Source organism: Mycteria americana, chromosome 5, assembly GCF_035582795.1.
Source record: "Mycteria americana isolate JAX WOST 10 ecotype Jacksonville Zoo and Gardens chromosome 5, USCA_MyAme_1.0, whole genome shotgun sequence".
NCBI lineage: Eukaryota > Metazoa > Chordata > Aves > Ciconiiformes > Ciconiidae > Mycteria > Mycteria americana.
Genome location: NC_134369.1, coordinates 2,219,411 through 2,241,531, shown reverse-complemented (window position 1 = coordinate 2,241,531; position 22,121 = coordinate 2,219,411). Strand labels below are relative to the sequence as shown.

Genomic DNA, 22,121 nt, shown 5'->3' with positions numbered 1-22,121 from the left:
CTAGAATAGCTTCTGGAAAGCTTCCAACACTTGCTTAGGAGGTGCCTTTTACTGTATAATCCCATCTAATTTAATTTCTTGCTTTCCTGTATCACAAGTGTACGTCGGTATTTTCTGCCTGTGTGAGAACTGCTTTGATGGGCTGTCTGGATAGTGTGGCCTGGCCGGTGTGCACCAAATGATGCATTCACAACCCAGCAGCAGAAAGAAGGCTGAGAGGAAAACTGTTTAAGTAGCATTTAACCCTCTCCAAGGAAATCTCCCACCTGAAGGGCTCTTGGGGCTGGAGGAGGGAGGCGTGGAGGCTTAGTGAAGGGAAGACGTGAAAGGAAGGGGCAAAGGAGGAGAAATTAATTCTGTCCTGACTGAAAAGTTTAAGCAAATACATTTTAAAGAAATAGCCATCAGTCGGTGATAATGATATTATGAAGGCATTTCAGGATTTCTCCAGTAGAAATAACAGCCAATTGATTAGCTGAATATTAAACTGGACAAGCATGTGCAGTGATCTAGTCTGGTTAACCCTTTCCAGAGTTCTTCATTAAGCCATGCTTTATGGTTTTCCCAAGTATAGAGGCCCATTAGATCCACTGCTTTGGCTTTATGGCATTGTGAGTAATAAAACAGTACTTTTAAATCTTTGTGTATTCCAAAACGAAAACACATGAAACACAAATCTTCATTAAAAGAAAAATCAGAGAGATTTCTAGTAGTAAGGAGAGAGGTCCTATGCTCTAGGGGTGGTAGAGTTACCTGTCACAATAGTCTTTTAAAGGGCAGGTTAGGCACACTTCTCTCAGTAGTGGTTATGATTAAGTTAAGTTTTCACCAAGACAGAAGATGGCCTGGGTTACCTCTTGATGACTCTTCAAGTCCTATTTTGCATGAAATTTCATCACTAGCAATCCAGTTGCTAAAGCCTCTTGCAAGAACTTGCATTTTTTAGCAAAGGTCAGTGAATTACAGCGTAAGTTTAAAAAGTCCTTCTTTTACACATGGGGAAACCAAGGGAGGAAGTCAGCTCTTTTATGGCTACGGAAGTCAGCTGAGTTGAGTCTTTGTCACTCTAGGCTTTCCTACAGAAAGAAATACATCTATCCAGAAATTGATTCACCTGATCTACCTCAGACCTGATTTTAGGATGGGATTAGGTCTGAAATAGACATCTAGATTTTGAACAAAATTACTTAGGGCAGACAAAGGCCGCGTCCAAAGAGTTATAGTCAATGGCTCAATGTCCAAGTAGAAACCACCTTGAAAATAGTCCTCTAACTTAAATATCATCTTACACTGTAGCCTGGAGTCCTGGCTGGGTTAATAAGGGTTAACAGTAGTCACTATAGGAAACAGAGTATTGGGTAAGAAAGTAAAAACAGTCTTACAATCTTTGAGAAAGGAAGAGGAACAACAAATTATGACAGAAGAAGCTAAAGATGAACCATCAGGTACCTGGCCTGCTAAGCTAATTTGGGCCAGATCTGCCAGTTTCTGTACCCACTGACACACATGGCAGCAATTTGGCTAATGTCATACTCATCGCCTTTTATTTCCCTAGCCAAAGGGACTAGCAGAAGTGACTTAATGCACTATCCCAAATCAAGAGTTGCTGTTGCAAAATAGTTCCCTATAAGGCTGTGCTTCTGCCAGGAAAGGAGAAAGGTGTTTTCTCCATTTTCGCTCCATTTACTTTGGCATGTGGATCTGGACACCATGGTGGTGGTAGCTCATGCACATGGAGCGACTGTGCACGGTGAGAAGATGAGTGAGGTGTTGCGGGTGGATAGTGAATGCTGGCAAGGGGCTGTCTTGATAGGGAGGTGAGGTGGTGAAGAGGTGTGAATTTGATGGTGGGTAGGATGGGGCTGAAGCACTGTTTGGGCGGAAGTTGTGAAACTGGAAATGGAAGGCACGAGGCTGGAGGCTGTCTTGAGGGATTTTGTGAAATCGGAAATGCCTGAGGTGTGGTGAAGGACTGCTGAAAGACAGCATGAAGTGGCAGGTAATACTGTGGGGTGTGAAGTTGCATTGAAAGAGCTCCTGACATCAGAAGCGGGCATTGTGTATTGAAGGCAGCACAAGCAGAGGTTGTGCAACTGGAGCTGCTGAGGTGTGGTAAGGCTATGGAGTTTGGGTGGACCCTCCTCCAGGAAAGGTTGTGTGAAGCACAAGGGACTAAGTAGGGTGGTAACTTGTGTTGGGAGAGGCTGTGGGTCAGAAGAGGACACTCTGTGGTGATGGGTGTGTTAAGGCCAGTTTGGCAGGGACAATAGGCCCTTGGGGAATGAGAAGTTGTGCTGAGGGAGGTTGTGAAATCATCAGCAGACATTATGGAAGAGGACTGACAATTTCTCAATCTATGTGACCCTGAGCAGCAGTAAGGCATCCTCTTCAAGGACTGTGAAACTAGAGCATCTCAGGGACACGAGTAGGAAACAAAGCATCAGTGGCAGAGGCAAGGTATAATTTTGTACAGGCAGTTCTTGCTTTCTTTGTATTGTGAGACTGGCCGAAGAAGGGAGAAGTAGTAAAAAAACGTTTCCAGAGCCATGACAGTGACAGGTTCTGTACAAAGAGGGAAGGGGGAAGTGGTTTAAATCTAAGTGACCACACACAACAAATAGATATTTCTCCAAGAGAGGGATTGGCTGGCTGGCAGATGTCACGTTGAAAAGACCGTGGCTTTTTAAACAGCGTCTAACTAGCCCAGCACTACAGTATGACACAAGGATTTTATCTGGACCATACGTCACAGAATTCAGGTGAAAATTTTACCCAGCAGATCCATACCAGGCAGCTGCTGCAAATCAGTCACTGAAATTCCAAGGAACCCACAAAAAGGTGAGAAATTCCTGGACGGTATCTTTGCCATTGCACTCTGTCTAATGCTTTCTGTCATGCTTTTGGAGAGATGGTGAAGGGAAGGGAGGAGGAAAAAAAATGGAGGAACATTTTTTCAAACATTTCAAACATTTTCAAACAAATCAAACATTTTCTTCTCCTGCTGGTTAGAAATTGGCTATAGCTAAGCAATTGTCTTGATCACTTTCAAGATAAGGAGAGCTTCATTCTGGGGACCCTCTTCCATGAACAAGTGCTATTGAATTGCTCTAAATACACCTCTGTAATATAAGTTGCCATTATTCAGAGACCTAGCATTAGCAGTTTTGGTCTAAAATGATCACTTAAGATTAGCCAAGAAAATACAACATCATAACTTTGTGTCCATAGTCTAAAATGTCTTTGTGGTGTCAAGGTTGTTCAGACTGACATCTGCCACAAGAGCTACATGGTATTCAGCATGCACACCACAGGAAGGATGTTTAATCTCAAGAGACAAAAAGACCACCTAGACTCAGTCTGCTGCTGTTTGATGCAAGCTTTCATTAATTAGTTTCATTAAGGAAGTAGACTCATATCTTGCATGTGTTTGGAGACATGAATGTGTCTTGGAGACAACAAGAAATCACTCTTTCCAAGGTCATACGATAAATAGATGAGCCCTACGATAAATAGATGAGACCTGTGAGTGACTTTTTCGGTATTCTTTTCCACGGTGTACAGAAGTCAGAGAAGGATTCCTTCACTTCCGTTACAGTGGAAAGCAAAATTTTTTATCATTTATCCACAGGGCGTCCATTACAGCCGTATCTGTACCTGGCAGTCTTATGCATATATGACCAATGGCACAGGGCCATGTCATTTAACATTAGGAAATACACTTGACAAGCTTAAGTTAGACAGCTAATCACCTGGCATTCCCTGAATGCCCAACGGAGGGAGATGCACTGCTGGAGGATGGGGTCAATTGCCTTCTGGAGATGACTGCAGCAGGGAGGTAGAATAGCCACTTTCCTAAAATGGGCAGCTGGTCAGAAGGCTCGAATGGGCTTAAACAGGCTTAAGTGACACTCAAATGTTTGTGTCTCCTCAAACCAATTGCTTCAGGTTACACGGATAGCTTGTGGCAGAGGACAGTGCTGCATTGGGCCTTCTAAATGCTAGGAAACCACTTAACCACTGGGTCTTCCTTCCTCCTCACAGCAGATTTGGTTCACAGAATTAGAGGCTGCTTCAGCTGCTTTCTGTGAATCAAGGTTTGATAATTTGCTGCCACCCCAAAAGCAGGTAGCGAGGAAGTGAATAAAGTCATAAGGCTGTATCTTTTCAATTTGCTTGCTACAGATGTTCAGGGAAGAGTTAGCCTTGCTAGTGATGTTGGTCAGGCAGTCTGCTGCTCTCCCCAGGTAAGGAAAGAGAAGGTGAGTTTGAACTCAGGCATGTTCCTGTTGTGAAACTGTGCTACAACAGAGATTCTGTGTGTTCTGAAGATGATGGGCTTTGTTTTCCGTAGTCCCTTTCAGTATGCACTAAAATTCTTTCTTCAGAGACCACTGGTCTCTAAAGTCTTAACGTTAGAAGCACTCGAGGCCCCGTAACAGCTGAGGATGGAATCATCCAGCTTCCTAGATAAGAGTATGGGGCAGTGCCAGAAGTTCCCCGGATTCAGGCAACCCTAAAGCTTTCACATCCTGCAAGCCCTGGTGAAGTTAAGGGTGGAATTCACCTCAGCTAACTTCAGCTGTCCACACACTAATCCTCTCACTGATGCTAGCACTCTGCAATGTATCTGCAGTCAGCAAAGACAGGCAGGTGACTGCACACCTACCTAAGACACCTATCTTAGGATAAAATACATTACCGCTGGAGGTGCTCATAAATCCTCCGTTCATTCAAACGGCAGCTTTAAAGGCAATGTTAAATGAGATGTTTGCATTTTTAATGGTGAAAACTAGGTGTAACGGTCCCAGCTGGATTCCCAACCAAGCACTGCTGGCGTACATGCCTTCCACTGACTAAGGTGGCAAGATTATCTTCACTGCTCCAGGCCATCAGCTGGTCGAGGAAATAACCTGCATCTTGCATTTATCTTGCCTCTATCCATGCAGCACTGAAGACAGTGTGTCTGGGGTGCTGAGATGAAACAATAATGATTCATTTCGCTTGTTTATGGAAGTCTGTCTCCATGTATGCTGCAGCATTTTACAAAGAGAGAACAGAATATTCATGCTGGTTAGACTGTTCAATGATTCACATCTTCCTAGTTCTCCCCATTTTGATTTGTTCCTCTCTTCTTTTTAACCATCTCCTGCTGTCTTTCATGATACTTCTCTACATTCCCATGTCAAAATTAATAGCTGGAGGGGAGAGAGGAAAAGAGTCACGCTGTTTGACCTGGTCAGCAAAAAAAAAGATCTGAAATCTGTTGGTTTTGTTTTTTTTTTTCCCTAAGATTCTCATTCAGATCCCAGTATCATGGAGGAAGAAGCAGGGTGAACTGCCTCAGGGAATGGGGTGAAATAATTATTTGAGCCATAATTCCACTGTACTGTGAGGGTCAGACATTTTGTCCCACGTATGGTTCTTACAGTTTCTCTGTGAAGGAAGTTATTAAGGGCTGACTCTGTCAGACTGAATTGTTTATTGTCTGTACATAGGGCTCAAGAGAACAAACCAACCACATTAAACTACACTTTATTAAGATAGAAATCAGTCATCAACATAAAAAACTACCATCTATTTTGACTACTCTCTACCATATTTTCTGGGCATATGCATAGGACAAAACTCGATCAGCTTTCATGCTGATTAAACTTGTATGCTGATTGCCTAGAACTTTCACACACTTTTGACACGATTTGTCTTACCTAATCCTAGGCACATGAAGCAAAGACAATTATACCAGAGTTATTAACACTGGGTTCTCTTTTTATTCAGACAAGAAAAAGAGGTACTTTTCAGACATATTTAATCTATTGGAGCTATTATTGCTCTAATAGTGTTAATCCACTAGAGCTATTATTGCTTTTTTAAGATATTTGTTTCCCAATACTGACTGCAAAAAGGACCCTTAAGGTATGAATTTTTAAAAGGGAGAAATACACCGCAATCTAATTTTTCCTCCATGTCGTATAGAATTTGGCCTGAGATACGGTGCTTTGAACAACACTCTGTGCTCTAAGTCCAAACACAGCAATCCCTCCCTAAATCAAACTCTGGCTACAAAGAGCTGGAACAAATCCAGAAACACCAGCAGGTCACCATGAGGGAAAGTCACACTGGAGTTACCACCTCTCTCCTTTCTGCTTACAGGTCTGTCTGAAATAATTCATTATGAATACTTCAACTACATCAATCTTCCTTCCAACTGCAACCAGCCAGGCTCATGGGACTAATCAGAGTGGGGCAGTGGGAAAGACAGAGCCATCATATGCTGTCCTCAAGTTCATGGAGAGCTTCTGCCTCATCAGTGCTGCCTGTGGGATGGTGGGAAATGGCATGGTCCTATGGTACCTTGGCTTCCGCATCCGGAGAAACCACTTCACTGTCTACATCCTGAACCTGGCCGCTGCCGACTTTGGGTATCTCCTCTGCATCGCCATTGAGACGGTTCAGTACCTGATGCAGTTCAACGTCGGGGTGCAGTTTGGGATATTCCTCTTCCTGGATCTTTTCATGTATGGGACGGGCTTGTATCTCCTGACCACCATCAGCATTGAGAGGTGCCTGTCCGTCCTCTGTCCAATCTGGTGCCGAAGCCACCGCCCAAAGCACTTGTCCGCCATCATCTCTGGCCTGCTCTGGGGTCTCTCCCTGCTGCTGAACACGCTCGGGTATGTTTTGTGTACCGTTCGCCCCTCTGCCAGGAGCTGCCATCTCCTGCTCATCTCCATCGGAGCCTTGGACTTCCTCTTCTGCACGCCCCTCATGCTGCTCTTCAGCCTGACCCTCTTCCTTAGAGTCAAATGCAGCTCCCAACACCACCGAACAGGCAGGCTCTTCACCGTCATCATGCTCACCGTCCTCTTCTTCCTCATTTTCGCTGTGCCTCTGAGCGTCCTGATCCTCTTTGACTTCTTGGGCTACAAATTTCTCTACTCCCCGGAGATCGGCTTTGTGCTGTCCTGCGTGAATAGCACTCTCAACCCTGTCATTTACTTCGTTGTGGGGAGCTACAGGGATCGGAGAATCAAGTTCACCCTCAGGCTGGCGTTCCAGAGGGCTTTTGAAGATTCAGCAGATGACAAAGATGAACGGGAAACCCGTGACACAATAACTATGTCCTCCTAATACCCCGCTGTGCCTGACACAGTAACACTGGTCTGGAGCTGAGGGACAATAGTTTACAGAATTGAAGAACTCTGAGGTATTGGGGAAGGTTTATCTCACCTAACCTTCAGTATCTTCATTATATACCTCTTCCCTTTAGCTAGTTATTTTAAGCTCCATCTGTGGTTCGTGAAAACACATAAGGACATGGATCACAGAATTTATCTGACCTGTATTAGGACCATGTCAAAAGTGCCTATTTCTTTTCATTGGTCATTAAATGATTTCAATTTGATAAGGTCAATGTCTTGGTGTCTGTATTTCATCAAAGGAATCCCACTCAGAATTTGCAGCTCACTCAATAAATCTCTGTCTTTCAGAGCACAACAATATCAAATTCGTAAATTCTCAGTCACTTTTTACTCAGGTCTCTGAAGATGAGATGGGAACCAATCATCCTTCTGTTGAAACCAGCCATGAAATTCCTGGAAGGAGAATCTACCTACCTCACTTAATTTTAAATACCTGTATCTCAGCAACACATGCAACCTTTTCCAGCTCACAGAGCGCACGATTCTTCACTTCCTAATGTGAACATTTCAAATAGTGAAATGATTCATGCCCTAGAAGTTCCTTTCTTCTTTTAACTAGGGAGGTTTCCATACCATAGAGTTGTGATGTAGTAGAAAAGGGCTCCAACCCCTATCAACTTGCCTTACAACTTTATGCACTGAGTTGCATGCTCCCTTTTCCTGTGTTTCAGAGAAATACAGGCCGGGAGTTGTATATTATTTTAGCTTCCTCCAGCCCAGGACAGAGTATCTGCATCTAACTACGGCATGGATTGGGTTGTTACTTCTTCCTTTAAGAAGCACAAGTAAGAACCCATGGCTTCTAACATCTCCTCTATCAACAGAAATACATTCAAGGATGGGGAAAAAATAGGAAACAGAAGAAAGGTAAATAAATACCACAATTTGCAACAAATTCTTCTCTAGACCGAATCCCTTGAGATGCAAGATGTGATTATTTCAAGTGTTGTACCATCAGACTACACAACATTTGCTCTTTTAACCTAAACTGATAGAGAAGGGCAACACAGGTAATTTTCTTTGAGAAACCTTACAGGTTTCCTTGTCATGCCTTCAACTGCAAATATCTTCCTAAAGGGAAGCTGCATTCTTCTATTGTCTGTTATGTTTTTTCTGTTCATTTGTCTTTTTATTAATTTTGAAATGCACCACTTAAAAAAATAGTGGTTCACCCTAATGTCTGTAGTTGCTTTTTGCTTCCTGTTTACAGTTCCTGAAAGCTGAAATTTGAGTTCCATTTCTACTATTCTTTAATTTTTAATGCTATTGTTCTGCAATGTACATATAGTTGATTCAGATTAGGTTGATGTCATCAATCATTGTTAGTAAGGTTTTTTTTCTTCTAACTTCTACTGCTGAGGGGAAGAGAGCATCCATTTATCAGAAAACATGTTTAAAATGTTTTCCTTTAGTATCTGTAATGATTTTATCATTGGGAGAACCGAAACATTTCCAGTTTTATTATTAAAAATGTCAAAAGCTTTTTTTTAAAAGGAAAGCAAATTGTACTTAAAAACATTACTGTGCTCAGAAGAAGCCATCAACTGATAAAAACATACAGAATATAAACTGTGAAAAACTTTCCATCCTGACAGTTTGTCCTTAAACATACCCATCATGAAGACATGCGGCATTGAATGTGAACACATTTTACATCCACCTCTAGACATTTAAAAGGTGATGCCTGCATATAAACCACCATTGTAGACACCCTCAATCATCCATGGTAAAAGACAAGCATTCTCAGGGGTGGCATCTGCCAGATATTTGCAGTGTATCTCCTGTGGTCCAAAAGAAGTCAGTGATAGGATCTGCAAAGAGATGGGGATCATTTGCAAGCTTTTCCACCCTGAACTAACACCAAGATAGTCAGCCTAGCCTGCCAGGGGGAATGTCCTCAGCATCTGAACTAAGTTTGTCCTCTGAATTGCTCGGTATCTCTCTGGAAGGATGCCAGGGCATCCAGAAGATGAGCGGTCATGCATGAGAAGGGTTCATTCCTCAGGGGCCACCAGGACCCTGAAAAAAGCCCAAATTTCTGCTTCCCTAGGGACAGCTGAAAGGAGACAAGGCAGCCCAGGACAAAAGTGTTGAGTGTGCTCCTCAAGATGGTCCATGTGCCAGCGGCATGCAGTGCCTGCGAGGGATGGTGTCACCAGTTCCCCAAGGACAGCAATCCTAACTCCACTCCTCTGAGGAGTCCCTAGACACCAGAGCCTGAAATAATCTTTATTTTCTTATTTATTTCAGCAGAAGGCACACACAGTACTGTTGGTATTTCTGCAGTGCAGTTAAGGCCTGGAGGAAGGGATGTCTATGGGCTTCAGAACAGTCCAGTTTTCACCACATGCAGGAGAGTGAAAGACTCTCTGGTGCCTTGATTTGGTTCCCTTTCCCCAGCCTCTGTCCCCCAGTAGTTATCCCCACCCTCCCCTTCAAGCAGCTACCCCATTCTCCATTCCAAGAGCTTCTACAACAACCAGCCCACTTCTCTCCCTCACCCCAGCCTACCTCACACACACCTCAAAGGAGCAGCCTTCCCCTTGCAGCCCTCCCCAGCATCAGCTGCCAAATTCCTTCTCTTGCACCTTTCATGGAGATGTGGCTTCATGCTCAGGAAGGAAGGGGCAGCAGGTAGTAAGAGAGGCTCATCCTCTTTGAAAGAGGAGAGTCAGGGTCAGCTAACTGGGGGAGGAAGGAGGGGCAAGCACCTCTAGACAGCTATCTTTTGCACTATTTAGGTGTTGCACCAGCGCATAGCCAAGTGGTGTCTTACAACCCACAGAGCAACTTGGGATCAGGCACAAAGAAGAGCAGAGGAGGTACAACAGTGCAAACAGGCTTTGGCAGGCCTTGCTGGGGAGACCCAAGAAATGTTATAGAAAGCCCACTTTAGGCTCTACAGGTTGTATGCTTTAAAAGCTTAACTGTCGAAAATGTAGTCACCGACTCCTACCCAGGCCAGAAAAAGACAGCACATCAAAGCAAGCATCCATAGCCAAGAAGTTGTAGATAAAGGACTTAGTCCGATCCTAAGCTCTGTTTAATTCGAACTAAGAGAGGTGACAAAGTCAGGTAATCACAACATCACACAATTTGGATCAGGTCTGCTCAAAGGCAACTCCTGGCTGCAGAGGCGGAGAAAGATCCTTGCTTCTTCACAGGGTGACACCTGAAGACTGAGGGACCTTTGTCCCCCTGGAGCCAACACCTGCCCATTTCAAACCTTGCACAGCCACATCATTAAAAGTCCTTTCTTCCTGTCCGTTTTATAAGTGGCACACAGCAAAATTATTTCCTGTCTGCAGTATTTCTGTTAATCGCTAGGAATAAATTGCTGTGTTTACTATCCTTCTAAAGTCCCTTTCAGCTCAGCCTTTTAAAATGCTTTATTTCTCCGGGGTCAGAGGTGAGCAATGAGTCATCAAGGAGCTGTAAGAGCCCTGTGCACTTTAGAGAGGCTCCACCCATCAGCAGGAGAAACAAATAGGCACCTTTTTACACATACTGTGAAAGAAAGGCTCAGAAGCATTCCGGGGTGGAAAGTGAGGGCTGATCATGTCCAGAAAGGATTATTGATGCCTAGCACTCAGGCAATGAAGGCCTCATTGTCTGATCTGTCTCCCTCACCCCCGGCACATTGGACAAGCCATTTTCTTCTTGAGGTCTTGGCAGGATTTGGGATAAGGCATTGCACAGGAACTGAATTTTGAAGGAAACACTGGGAAAAGGGATACTGTCCCTCAGACTAATCCAATCCAAACCAAGTCTGATTTTCCAAGAAAGACAAAACAAAATAGAATACCATTCCTCTAAGAACTTCCCACAATCTCTACTAACCACTCATTTATACATCCCTAACATAACAGCATTTGGCCCCAGTACAAATGCACAAAGAGCCTTTCACAGATGCAAGCAATATCCCAGAGCATCGCCGGCAATGGAATCCCTGGCAGGTAGTCTTCTCCCCACCTATTGTAGGAGCAACCAGAGAAGTGGAGCAGAAATGTGAAATTGCCTCACAACATAAAAGAAACCCATTCTCATCTGCTGCTGACCTCATCCCGTCCTCCCCCTCTGCACAGTGAAAATGCTCCTTCCTGACAGCACCTGCTTCATTACATGACAGAAGACACAAACTGAATCTGCAGACTGAGACATCTTCCCCATCTTTTCCACCAAAAGTGTTTCTCAGAAGATCCAATGAGATAAATTAGAAACCAAGAGAAAGACACTCTAGAGCTGCTGCTAGATCCCAGCTTCTCTGAGAGCTCAATTCAGCTGCACAGGGGCAGAAGGTAAGCATTTGAGGACTGGGTTAAGAAATGCCTCACCATCCACATGTTTTGCAGTGTTCTTTGTCTCTGCTGTGCCATTTTCTGGTCCTCTCTCACAGGCATATGCACACACAGTCACTACGTAGTTAGCCCTCCCCATCTACTGCTCCCTCTGTAAGTAGCAACGTTTTCTTCTGCTTCTTTTTCTTTACTCTGTTGAACGGTCTCATTCTTTCTTCTTCTGCATGGATGCCACACTTAGGCGATCTCCACCTCTCCAAATTCCTGCATGATTTTGCTCTCTCCTCAACATTTTGCGTCTTGCTACCTGTTACCTACATAGATAGTAACCATGCATGCCCCTTGAAAGCTATCTGCCCCAAGCCACAAAGCTGTAAGAATAAAAGCAATGTGTCAGTCACTAAATGCCCCCTGTCTCTTCTTTGATCCCAAGAGAAACAGAAAGGAGAGACGTATTTGATTTGGGGTATTTCATCATGACTGAGGAGGTCATAACACTCTTTCCCCAAAGCAATGCAAGCCAGGCTCATGGGACTAATCAGAGTGGGGCAGTGGGAAAGACAGAGCCATCATATGCTGTCCTCAAGTTCATGGAGAGCTTCTGCCTCATCAGCGCTGCCTGTGGGATGGTGGGAAATGGCATGGTCCTATGGTACCTTGGCTTCCGCATCCGGAGAAACCACTTCACTGTCTACATCCTGAACCTGGCCGCTGCCGACTTTGGGTATCTCCTCTGCATCGCCATTGAGACGGTTCAGTACCTGATGCAGTTCAACGTCGGGGTGCAGTTCGGGATATTCCTCTTCCTGGATCTTTTCATGTATGGGACGGGCTTGTATCTCCTGACGACCATCAGCATTGAGAGGTGCCTGTCCGTCCTCTGTCCAATCTGGTGCCGAAGCCACCGCCCAAAGCACTTGTCCGCCATCATCTCCGGCCTGCTCTGGGGTCTCTCCCTGCTGCTGAACACGCTCGGGTATGTTTTGTGTACCGTTCGCCCCTCTGCCAGGAGCTGCCATCTCCTGCTTATCTCCATCGGAGCCTTGGACTTCCTCTTCTGCACGCCCCTCATGCTGCTCTTCAGCCTGACCCTCTTCCTTAGAGTCAAATGCAGCTCCCAACACCACCGAACAGGCAGGCTCTTCACCGTCATCATGCTCACCGTCCTCTTCTTCCTCATTTTCGCTGTGCCTCTGAGCGTCCTGATCCTCTTTGACTTCTTGGGCTACAAATTTCTCTACTCCCCGGAGATCGGCTTTGTGCTGTCCTGCGTGAATAGCAGTCTCAACCCTGTCATTTACTTCGTTGTGGGGAGCTACAGGGATCGGAGAATCAAGTTCACCCTCAGGCTGGCGTTCCAGAGGGCTTTTGAAGATTCAGCAGATGACAAAGATGAACGGGAAACCCGTGACACAATAACTATGTCCTCTTAAATGTCTCCCTTTTTGGCCCAATTACCTTTTGAAATTGAGAGAGAAGGAAAAAGAGAGAAAGAACATAAAGATTCCTTTGAACGATTGGGCCCTAGATCCCAGGGGTGAGGGGAAAAGTGAATATATGAGTCTAATTTAAGGCTATACCAAGCCATGTTGCTAGCCCCATGTGTTAACCCCAAAATCAAGTGCACTTTTGCTTGTTTAGGCTCCTCCATGGTAAAGCATGAGAACTGTCTTTGTGGCTAGCTTACTTTGCTTACTGTCACTCTCTTTGGGTGCCAAGTTTAATAAACAGCATTTTAAAATGGCTCTGCCTGGTCTTTGTTTGCTTTTTCTCTCAGCTGTCATTCTAGAGCCAACATTTCAGCTCCTTTTCCATCAACTTTCTCACTTCTAAAGCCATTTCATAGCTCACATTGTCAAAAATGCCTTCTCAAAACTAATTTCAAAACCAATTATTTTTGGCAATAAAGCATAAAAGCAATCTCCCTTCACCCCCCAACGTTCATTCTTTAACAAAACCCAGAAATCGGTTGTTCAAAAGGAAACATGGAAGCGAGCACACCCACAATGTGTTGGAGACCCAGAGGTCTATGTGGGAGCTATACTCCGCTGCTCATGTGCTCCTCCCCAGGTGTCTGCCTGGATACCGAGAAGTTCACCAGAAGGACCCTGCCAAAACCACCCCGGCCACAAACTGAAAAATTTTTCTTTAAAAAAGGGAGGGACACAGAGGCATCTGGTAGATTTTTATGGGGGAAAAATGAATGAAGGGATGAGCTTCTGGGGGAGATGGTGGTGCAGAAGAGCTTGAGAAGCAGCTGAGGAAGACACACACTGCACAGTCCTGCACAGTGGAGGAGTCTCTGCAAGGCTTGGCAGCAAAAGGTGTTAGCTGGCTGCAGGCGCAGACTAGACTTTTCAGACCCTCTTGTGGAATAATTGCTGGAGGTGACTTAGAAATTAAACTTATATTCACATTTTTAGGTAAGGTACAGCATTGAAGAAGCTTCCAGGGTGGAGTGCAGCTGACATGCAAGGAATCCATTCCACAAAAGTTCCCTAGGCCTGCAACCTTAGATGTCGGCAATGCCAGGGGAACTTGGTGTGTTGGCTCTAAGAGGAACTGCTCAGAGGGTGGAGTGGCGTGGAGACACCACAGCCAGGCTCTGTGATAATATGGGAACTTGAAGGTACCACGGAACCAATAAGCTGCATATTTGCTACCCTGGGCCAACAGTCTGTCATGTTTCTTGACAAAATGCTGTCCTTTGGTGAACTTTGCTCATTATAACATCATTATAATACCAAAACACACCTCCATCCCAAAAGCTACCCGCCTCCAAGGTGCGACCACCCCTCACTGAGCTTGTGCTTTGAATTTTTCTAGTTTATACCTTTAAAAGCAAAGTGAGAAAATTTTACACCAATCATAACAAACATATGTATGACTAGAGTCACTCAAGCTCCACCTGAAAGGTAAAAAAATAGTATAAAATAGTACCGTCACATACCACTCTGACTTCTGGGATCAGTCGATGGGCTGAGGCTCTCTTCCCCCCCAGCGGGACGCCTTTGGGTAAGATTCGAACAATTGGTTATACCAAGTGTCTCCCCAGGAAACTTAGGAACCTCTATAGAGGTTTATATCCTTTAACACCTTTGTAGCCGGCGGTGTTACTCATACTCTTGGTATTTGCACGTGCTTTGCAGACAGTGAATTTATCACCGGTAATCCAAAAGAACCTGTGTATCTGTTGCTTTAATAAACTGCACTATTCATCAATCTAGCCATGATAGTTCTCATTGAACACGACCAGACTCTTTAAGTGTGGCCGTGGTAGTTCATGGAACACGACTAGACTGAAGGTGTATCACGTTATTTGTGCATCCGTAATCATGATAGTTCAGTACACTGAACGCGACCGGACCTTTAAGAATGAATTGGGCATCTGCCAGATTACTTTAACCTTTTAACGCAACACCTCTCTCCTGGCATCTGCTTCAAATCCCTGTGGGGGTCCCGTGAAGCCCTGGCCAGAAGAAATCTAGAACATCTTTTGCAGGATCACAGGCAGAGTCACAAGGTGTTGGAGAACACAAACAGGATTAGTGCTGGTCAAGGACATTCTCTTTCCTGAATGTACCTTTATGGCAGAATTCACTTATCCTCATTTTTACTCCTTTCATGCACCTTCAAAACTCACTTGCATAGCAACAAAGGGGCCCTTTCTCCCTCCTTCAACCCCAGCTCAGGCAACTGGGGATGTTCCCTGAGTGAGTACGTCTCAAATAGTGTGACATCTCAAATAGTGTGACACATCCCTTCAGTAAAGCTGGCTGGTTGCAGAAATTCGAGTGGGGTTAATTCAATGAATTCAGCCAAGGAAAGAGCTGGGCCAAGGCTGTTGCATGGGCTCTTGGACACTCTACATGGCATCTGCTGTGTGAGACTTAATCCTCAATCCTCAGTTAAAAATTTGATGGGTTTGATACATGCCCTGAGGAGAACATCAGGCAGGAAGATAGTGATAAGAATGTAGATCTCTCCTAGCTGATATTGTTCAGTGTATGTTTTAGATGCTAATGAGGAGGGGAAGATAAAGAAAAATCAGGAGCAAAAATAAACAAATCAGGAAATCTTATATGAAGACGGGGAAGATAGAGAAAAATCAGGAGCAAAAATAAACAAATCAGGAAATCTGATATGAAGACGGACTTACTTACAAGAATCTTCATTGTTAAAACACATTGCTCCACACAACATTAGACAATAGGCTTTTGGGTTGGTGGACTCAACACGGGACCAAAGAGGGGAATTATTGATGCCAAAATGCCAATTCCCCTCAGGGCTGGTGGGGGACTGCTCTTGCACATAACTTTGTAGCACTGTTGATTTCAGTTTTGAAACAAGACAAGAAGCAGCCAATTGCAGTAACCAGCAAGAGGAAGCAGGTGCACAGAGGTGCAAATCAGCCCTGAACAAGGTGGTGGTGGGGAGGCTGGAAACCTCATCCTTTCAAAGATGACAAAGAAAAGAGGAATGTGAGGATGGAAATCAGCCCAAACAGAAAAATGGCGACGGTACCTAACAACAGGGACACAGCCTAACTGGGTTCTTGGCCATGAACAGAGAGGGAACATATAGGGAGCTGACTGACCTTAGGTAAAGGGGCGTGGGGAAAGGTAAGAAGGGAGGAGTGAAAGAATTAACAACAATATATCAATTACCATGTGTGAAAATCAGCTCAAGAAAGTGGCTGCCCTTCCTTCCAGACTGGTACCTCAGCAGTTTCTCAAATTCAGTGTCTTGTCTCCTCCAGTCTCTCCTCACAGAGTTTCCAGGCGAATGCAGGCTGCAGCAGAGGTCGTGCTGGAGATGGCAGACCCTGTGTGTGTGTCCCACGGGAGAGGGACTAGAGCAGGGAGCACCCAAAGTCTGCTAAGTACAAAAAATTATGTGTGTGTGTGTGTTTACTGGGTGTCTGTGGCAAGCTGCTAGCAGTGCAGGCTGCAGGGTCCTCTGTGAGGGGAGCTGAGGGGCTGCCCGGTGCTGGGCACAGCCGGTTCTAGGCAGTTCCAGCCGGTTCTAGGCAGTTCCAGCCGGTTCTAGGCAGTTCCATTGCGGCTGGACAGCTGAGCCCTTCAGGGCAGTTTGCAGCCATGCTGTGAAAACATGTTTGAGAATGGGCAGAAAACACCAGAGAGGCAGAAGGAGAGGGAAAAAGAGTGAGAAACAGTGGGGAGAACAGTGAGAGCAGAGAAGGGGAAGGACACGCAGCGGCGGCTGGGGAGGGCCCTGCGCCGGAGCAGATGGGCATTACCTGACAGGAGCTGCCGCCTGAGGAGGATCCATGCTGGAGGAGGGGAAGAATGGGAGAGGGAAGGAGGGGCAGAGAGAAACCGCTATGTACGTACTGTAACACCCCACGAGCACCCCTGTGTTGTATTTTAATTGTCTCTCACTACCCAAATCTATTTTAATTGCCAATAAATTAATTTTCCCTAAGGCAAGTCTGTTTTGCTTGTGACGGTAATTGGTGAGGGATCTCCTGTGCAAAGGGGAACTAGGGGCTCATTTCTCCACCGCTTTTAAAGAGAACTGAAGGCTTCTGTCACGTTCTGAGGGTCTGCCATAATACATCAATCCCTGTACCTCAAACCCGTCTCTGTCAGAGGAAAGGACTCATTACAAAGCTTTCCTCGCTGGTGTTTCTCTCCCCATTTCTCCCCTTTCTCTCCCATCCTTTAAGAGGCAAAAGGAAATAGGAACTTTCCTATGCCCAGGTCTGTACTTTTCTGGTAATGTCTGTTCCTATCCAGGTCCCAGCTTGGAGCTGCCACATCCCAATGTGTGTGGGAAAAACAGAGAGTGAGACCATGACCAAGGGGGCTTCTGGTGAAAGATACAGAAACGGAATCGGTGGGAACCAGATCCATAAAAACAATAAGGTAAGGTGTTATTAGTATTAAAAAAAAAAAATAATAATAATGCTTCCTCTCAGCGCCTAGGTCTGAACCAGGTACTGTAGGGAGTCTGACGTGGGGTTAAGGCAGATCGACTCCACAACCTCAGTGGCTTTTCATTGCCAGTTGTCCCCACAATTTCCATGTGAATGTTTTCTGATTTACAACCAGTCACTTGGAAGTCTAATATTTCCCAGCTGCACCATGGGTGGAATTTGTCCCCTTGGGATCTCTTGGGACCTTTCACAAAGAGGCTGTCTTTGCATCACCTCAAACCAAAGGAGGAATGAACTCATGAAGTCCAATTTCTTCTGAACACAGACCAAGTTTTAGGGGACTCGGCGACGCTCATGACTTCTAATCTTCTCTGAGTAAAGGAAATGAGTAATTGAAAGAAACTTTAGGAGATAAGCAGTATAGAAAACATGTTTTTTTGCTGACAGATATTCCTATTTTATATAGATTGTTTCTGTCCTGGTAATTATATGAATATTAGCACCTACTTAATTGTTTTGGTTTTATTGTTTTCTGGTTTTAATTGATTAATTTCATGGCTATTTGGCAATATGATTTTCTTCATCTTAAAATACATCTTGTTATCTCAGTCCATTATGCCTATTCAGAGCTTCCTTAGGATTTGTTTCCACCATAGCTGTGCTCTGCATTAGAGCAGCAATATATGCGTCACATGTTTTATGGGAAGTTCCTGACAAAAAGCAGAGATCTGAGAAGAACCAGGAATACTCATTGCACAATATGTGGTAGAGGAAATAATACTTGAATTGCTGTCAAAGACAGAACTAAGTATAAGGCAAATCATAATGAAAATAAACAAAGGGGAAAATGAAGATGGAAAATGAAGACAGCAAATGGGGACTGGACCAGGTAAATACTTCTTTATTTAAGACACAGGAAGAACCTTCAAGTCAGTGTGGGCTGAAAAAGGACAGAAAAGCCAAGTTTATTTTAGAATGGATAATTCCAGCTGTTAGTCTGGTATTTCACAGCTGCACTTGCTCTTTGGCAGGTGAATAACACTTTCTCCAGTGATTCCAGAGGGAGCAGGACCAGCCCCTCTGTGACCTATCCAACTACGCATCAGCATTTAGGACTCTGGGGATATTCTTCTTCATCTGTCCTGTCCAAGCAAATCCTTTGTCATGCAAACACTTTATACTATCCCTGTTCCCCAATTCCACCTGCACCTCTGGCCATCCCGGCACCTCTCTGATCTGTATCCCAAGGTAGGTGTTCATGTGCCATCTTTACTGTACCAGCATCCTGTGCTTAGTAAGGTCCAGGGCTCAGGGACTCCACCTATGCCATTTGCATCAGACATTTACACTTGTGTAAATACTTTGGCTGTTGTTTACAGCTTCTTGAGGCTGGTTCTGGCCCATGAAAGAGCAAAGCTTTCATGGGAGCTGCGCTTATGTGAAAGTGAACTCCAGCAAGGTCCAGAGATATTCCCTATACCTACAAATCCTCCCTCAGTTATGTCCCAAGGCTATCATAAGCAACAGCAATACTTCTATTGTTACGGTGATTTTCTTTTTTATTGTTGAAGAAAACTTCAGTCTGAAATAAAATAAAGTATTTGGGGTGGGAGGGATTTGTCTTTAGCCTTCTAAAAGTAGGATTTAAGTCACCGGATTTTGGATTCTTGCAATGCAGGAATCATAGGTGTGCCAGGTGACCCCACCATAAACACAGAGATCCCGTAAACACAATCAGTGGAGCTGAGAGTGTAACTAGGTAAGGGGAGAAGGCAGTAGGGAGGCATCATGGTTTCTAGTGAAATCTCTGCTAAAACAATATTGTAATCCATCATCAAAAGTTCTCCAAACCTTGTTAACTAACATGAAATGGCTTCAGTGAAAGTGCTGCCCTGTGAAAAGAAAAACACAAAGATAGGCCATGACCCCCTGTTATTTCTTTGAATGTTCTGATCAGAACATTTTCCCTTCTTTCTCTGATTTAGACCTAGCTTCCAAAAAGCAGACTTAGATCCCCCAAAAGACCACAAAGACTCTTTCACTGACCAAAGGAGCAAGAGTTTATTAGGTTGGGGGCAGGACATGGGGGCCCTCTTTCCCCCCGGGCTGCCTGTGGGGCTCAGCATCTTCAGCCCCTGCTGACTCCCTGCATTCCCCTGCCTGAGCACTCCCCACTCCCACCAGCACGTGGTGTTTGCACCATTGGATGTCTCTGAATGAGCCTGAGGTAGCTGCAAAAAACCCCATCCCTGCTGGGAGCAGCCTCCCATGGGCTGCCACACTGCATGGGAGCCCTCCAGACTTGGTCTCAAGTCAAAGCAAGGGAGAAGCTGGCATGCAGGGTCCAGACCTGGCCAGCATCCAGGGTCGCTCCTCCTCCTCTGCTCTACCTGGTCTGTGCCCCTTGCACAGTGTCTCCTCATACCAGGAATGAGGAGAGGCAGCAGCCTCAAGGAGACCTGAGGATGCTTCCTCGGTGGCTGTCCCAACCACAGTCCCAGGCAGAGCAGGCACGTTACCAGCCCAGCCACTTGCCCCTCCGCTCTGCCCCATGGGAGCAGCCCCAGCCTCCCTCTCCTCGCCAGCCGTCTCTGCAGCCACCTCCCCAGGCTCCCCTCCTTGCACCCCGTTTTCTCTTTGAACACTCGGTGGAGAGTGACTTTCACTGAGCCCTGGTACTAGCACTTCCAGTAGCTCCCCACCAGGAAGTAAATGAATGGGTTGATGCTGCTTTTTGCAGCCACCAGCAGGGACAATGAACTTATCCTAAGTTCATCATGTTCAATGAATAAGCCTTCCAAAACTTGCTCAACAGTTAAAGGAACAGCAAAGATGAAGAAGAGGCTGGTGAGGAGAAGTGCTATGTACAGCCTCCCTGGGGCATGCCTTGGGAAGCAACACTGGAGTTTGGTGAATAGGATTGAGTTTGACAGCAGTGGCAGGATGGAGAATATGAGGGAACTCAGAAGGTCTGAGGCACTTCTGAATATGTTGCCACAGACAGACCTTAGGTAAAAATTACAGCAAATAGAAGTTAAGCAAATGAAAAGGCCAGGCAAAGCCCAGAGCACCCCACACACGATGCCTGACAAGTGGTTGTGGCGGTGGCATCGGTACTAGATTGGGAAGAGGACAGAGAGACATCACTCCACACTGACTGCTGTCAGGAGATACATGCTGCTAAGGTAACAGAAAAGAAACAGGAGGTAAACTACAATGAAGATCACATCTGGGAAGTTCAAACAAAAAAAAAAACCTGCACCATGTAACGCAAATGGTAAACAAAAAGAAAGGATTAGAGTCAGCAATGGCCAGGTTCGGGATGTAGACAGTGAAGGGGCTCTTCTTCATGTGGAAGCCCAGGAACTGCACGACCACCACATTTCCCAGCATCCCACAGAGCCAAACACCCCACCAAAACAGTGCGAAAAAGTCAACCGTAAAAGTCTGTGATTCACAAGACCAACTGTCTCTCCCATGTGCTCCATCATACAAAGAGTTGTTCAACAGAGAGAGGTCTGCTGTGATGGTCTCCTCCATGGCGAATAACTCTGCTCTGGGTGGCCACCTTCTTCCTCTCCCACCACCTCCTAGGAGACATGAGGAAGGAGAAGGAAATGAGGGGCATCGGCACTCCCAGCACATCTTTCCCCATGGCCCCATGCCAGTCCCAGGCTGCACCAGGAAGGACCCTGCCGTGCCCAGGACAGGCTCCAACCCCTCCAGCCCTGTCCCTGACCAGGAGGCATCTCCCACCTGCCTGTCCCCAGCCTCCTACCTCCTGGTGCTCCTGGGAACAGTGCTGCTGCAGGAGCCCCAGCACACGAGGCTTCCAGGCTCGCCAGGAGAAAGGCTCTGGTGACGTCTGCTGTGGCCACCCCGCTCTGCTTTGGCCTCCTCCCTCGTGCCTGAGGAGCAGACCTTTGCCCAGAGATCATGGCCCGTGGTCAGGAGACTCCACTCACAATCTCATCACATTGGCGACAGCTTCCCCTCACATGTCCTATGGATGGTGATCTTGTCAGTAGGAGTTGGCCATGTCACCCCCTTCCTCTCCTCCTGCCATCCTTCAGCTTTGTCCCACCATGAGAGGGGCTTCTGGCTTTCGCTGTGTGTACCTGGTGGTCCAAAACTTCCCCCTGCTCTCCCTGGGGGCACTTTTCCCCCCTACAGAGGCTTCACTATAATGTGTGGCAAAACCTGGAACATACTGCAAGTGACTTAGCTATAGCCCCAAAACCATAGCAGACAATCCCTGCAGAGCCAAAGGCAAGATCTTCTGCTTGGAGGTGAAGGAAGAGAGAGGAGCACCGTGCCAATAAGGGACGATGCTGGCTGGACGGTTCATGTACAAGGTGGGAGGTGTGTGAAGGATGTATTGTCCCAAACCAGGAAGCTTTGGGGACAGTTTTGCAGAGTAACGTGCTCTCCTCTTACCTTCCAGCAGCACCACTTGACTGCATGGGGAAAGCTCTGTCTGTCAACACAGGAGGGTACATAAATCGTTCCCTGGGACAGAGGATGGCAGAAAGGTGAGAGTGAGAGAGATGAGCCAGGGACCCTCAACAGTGGGAAATCACTGATGTGCAGATGTGCAACAGCATGAGCGCTTTGCTCAGTCCCTCTAATGACATGTAAACTGGTGCTCAAAGACTTCTCCCAACTTTCTTCTGGGAGACATCGCCATCAGATAGAGGCTTTGCTTTAATCTGTCAAAGCATGGAA

General features: G+C 45.7%; 2 protein-coding genes and 1 pseudogene across 2 annotated transcripts; 2 read left to right on the top strand and 1 right to left on the bottom strand.

Annotated features, from left to right (window-relative positions):
- Positions 1-6,171: 6,171 nt before the first annotated feature.
- On the top strand, positions 6,172-7,368 carry LOC142409648 (proto-oncogene Mas-like). The gene has a single exon (XM_075501399.1). It carries the CDS (start codon positions 6,172-6,174, stop codon positions 7,126-7,128), a length of 957 nt encoding a protein of 318 aa, XP_075357514.1. The 3' UTR covers positions 7,129-7,368.
- Positions 7,369-11,139: 3,771 nt separating this feature from the next.
- On the top strand, positions 11,140-12,930 carry LOC142409840 (proto-oncogene Mas-like). The gene is made up of 3 exons (XM_075501595.1): positions 11,140-11,155; positions 11,596-11,650; positions 11,931-12,930. Exons 1-3 carry the CDS (start codon positions 11,140-11,142, stop codon positions 12,928-12,930), a joined length of 1,071 nt encoding a protein of 356 aa, XP_075357710.1.
- Positions 12,931-15,394: 2,464 nt separating this feature from the next.
- LOC142409839 (proto-oncogene Mas-like) lies at positions 15,395-20,936 on the bottom strand (annotated as a pseudogene).
- Positions 20,937-22,121: the final 1,185 nt, after the last annotated feature.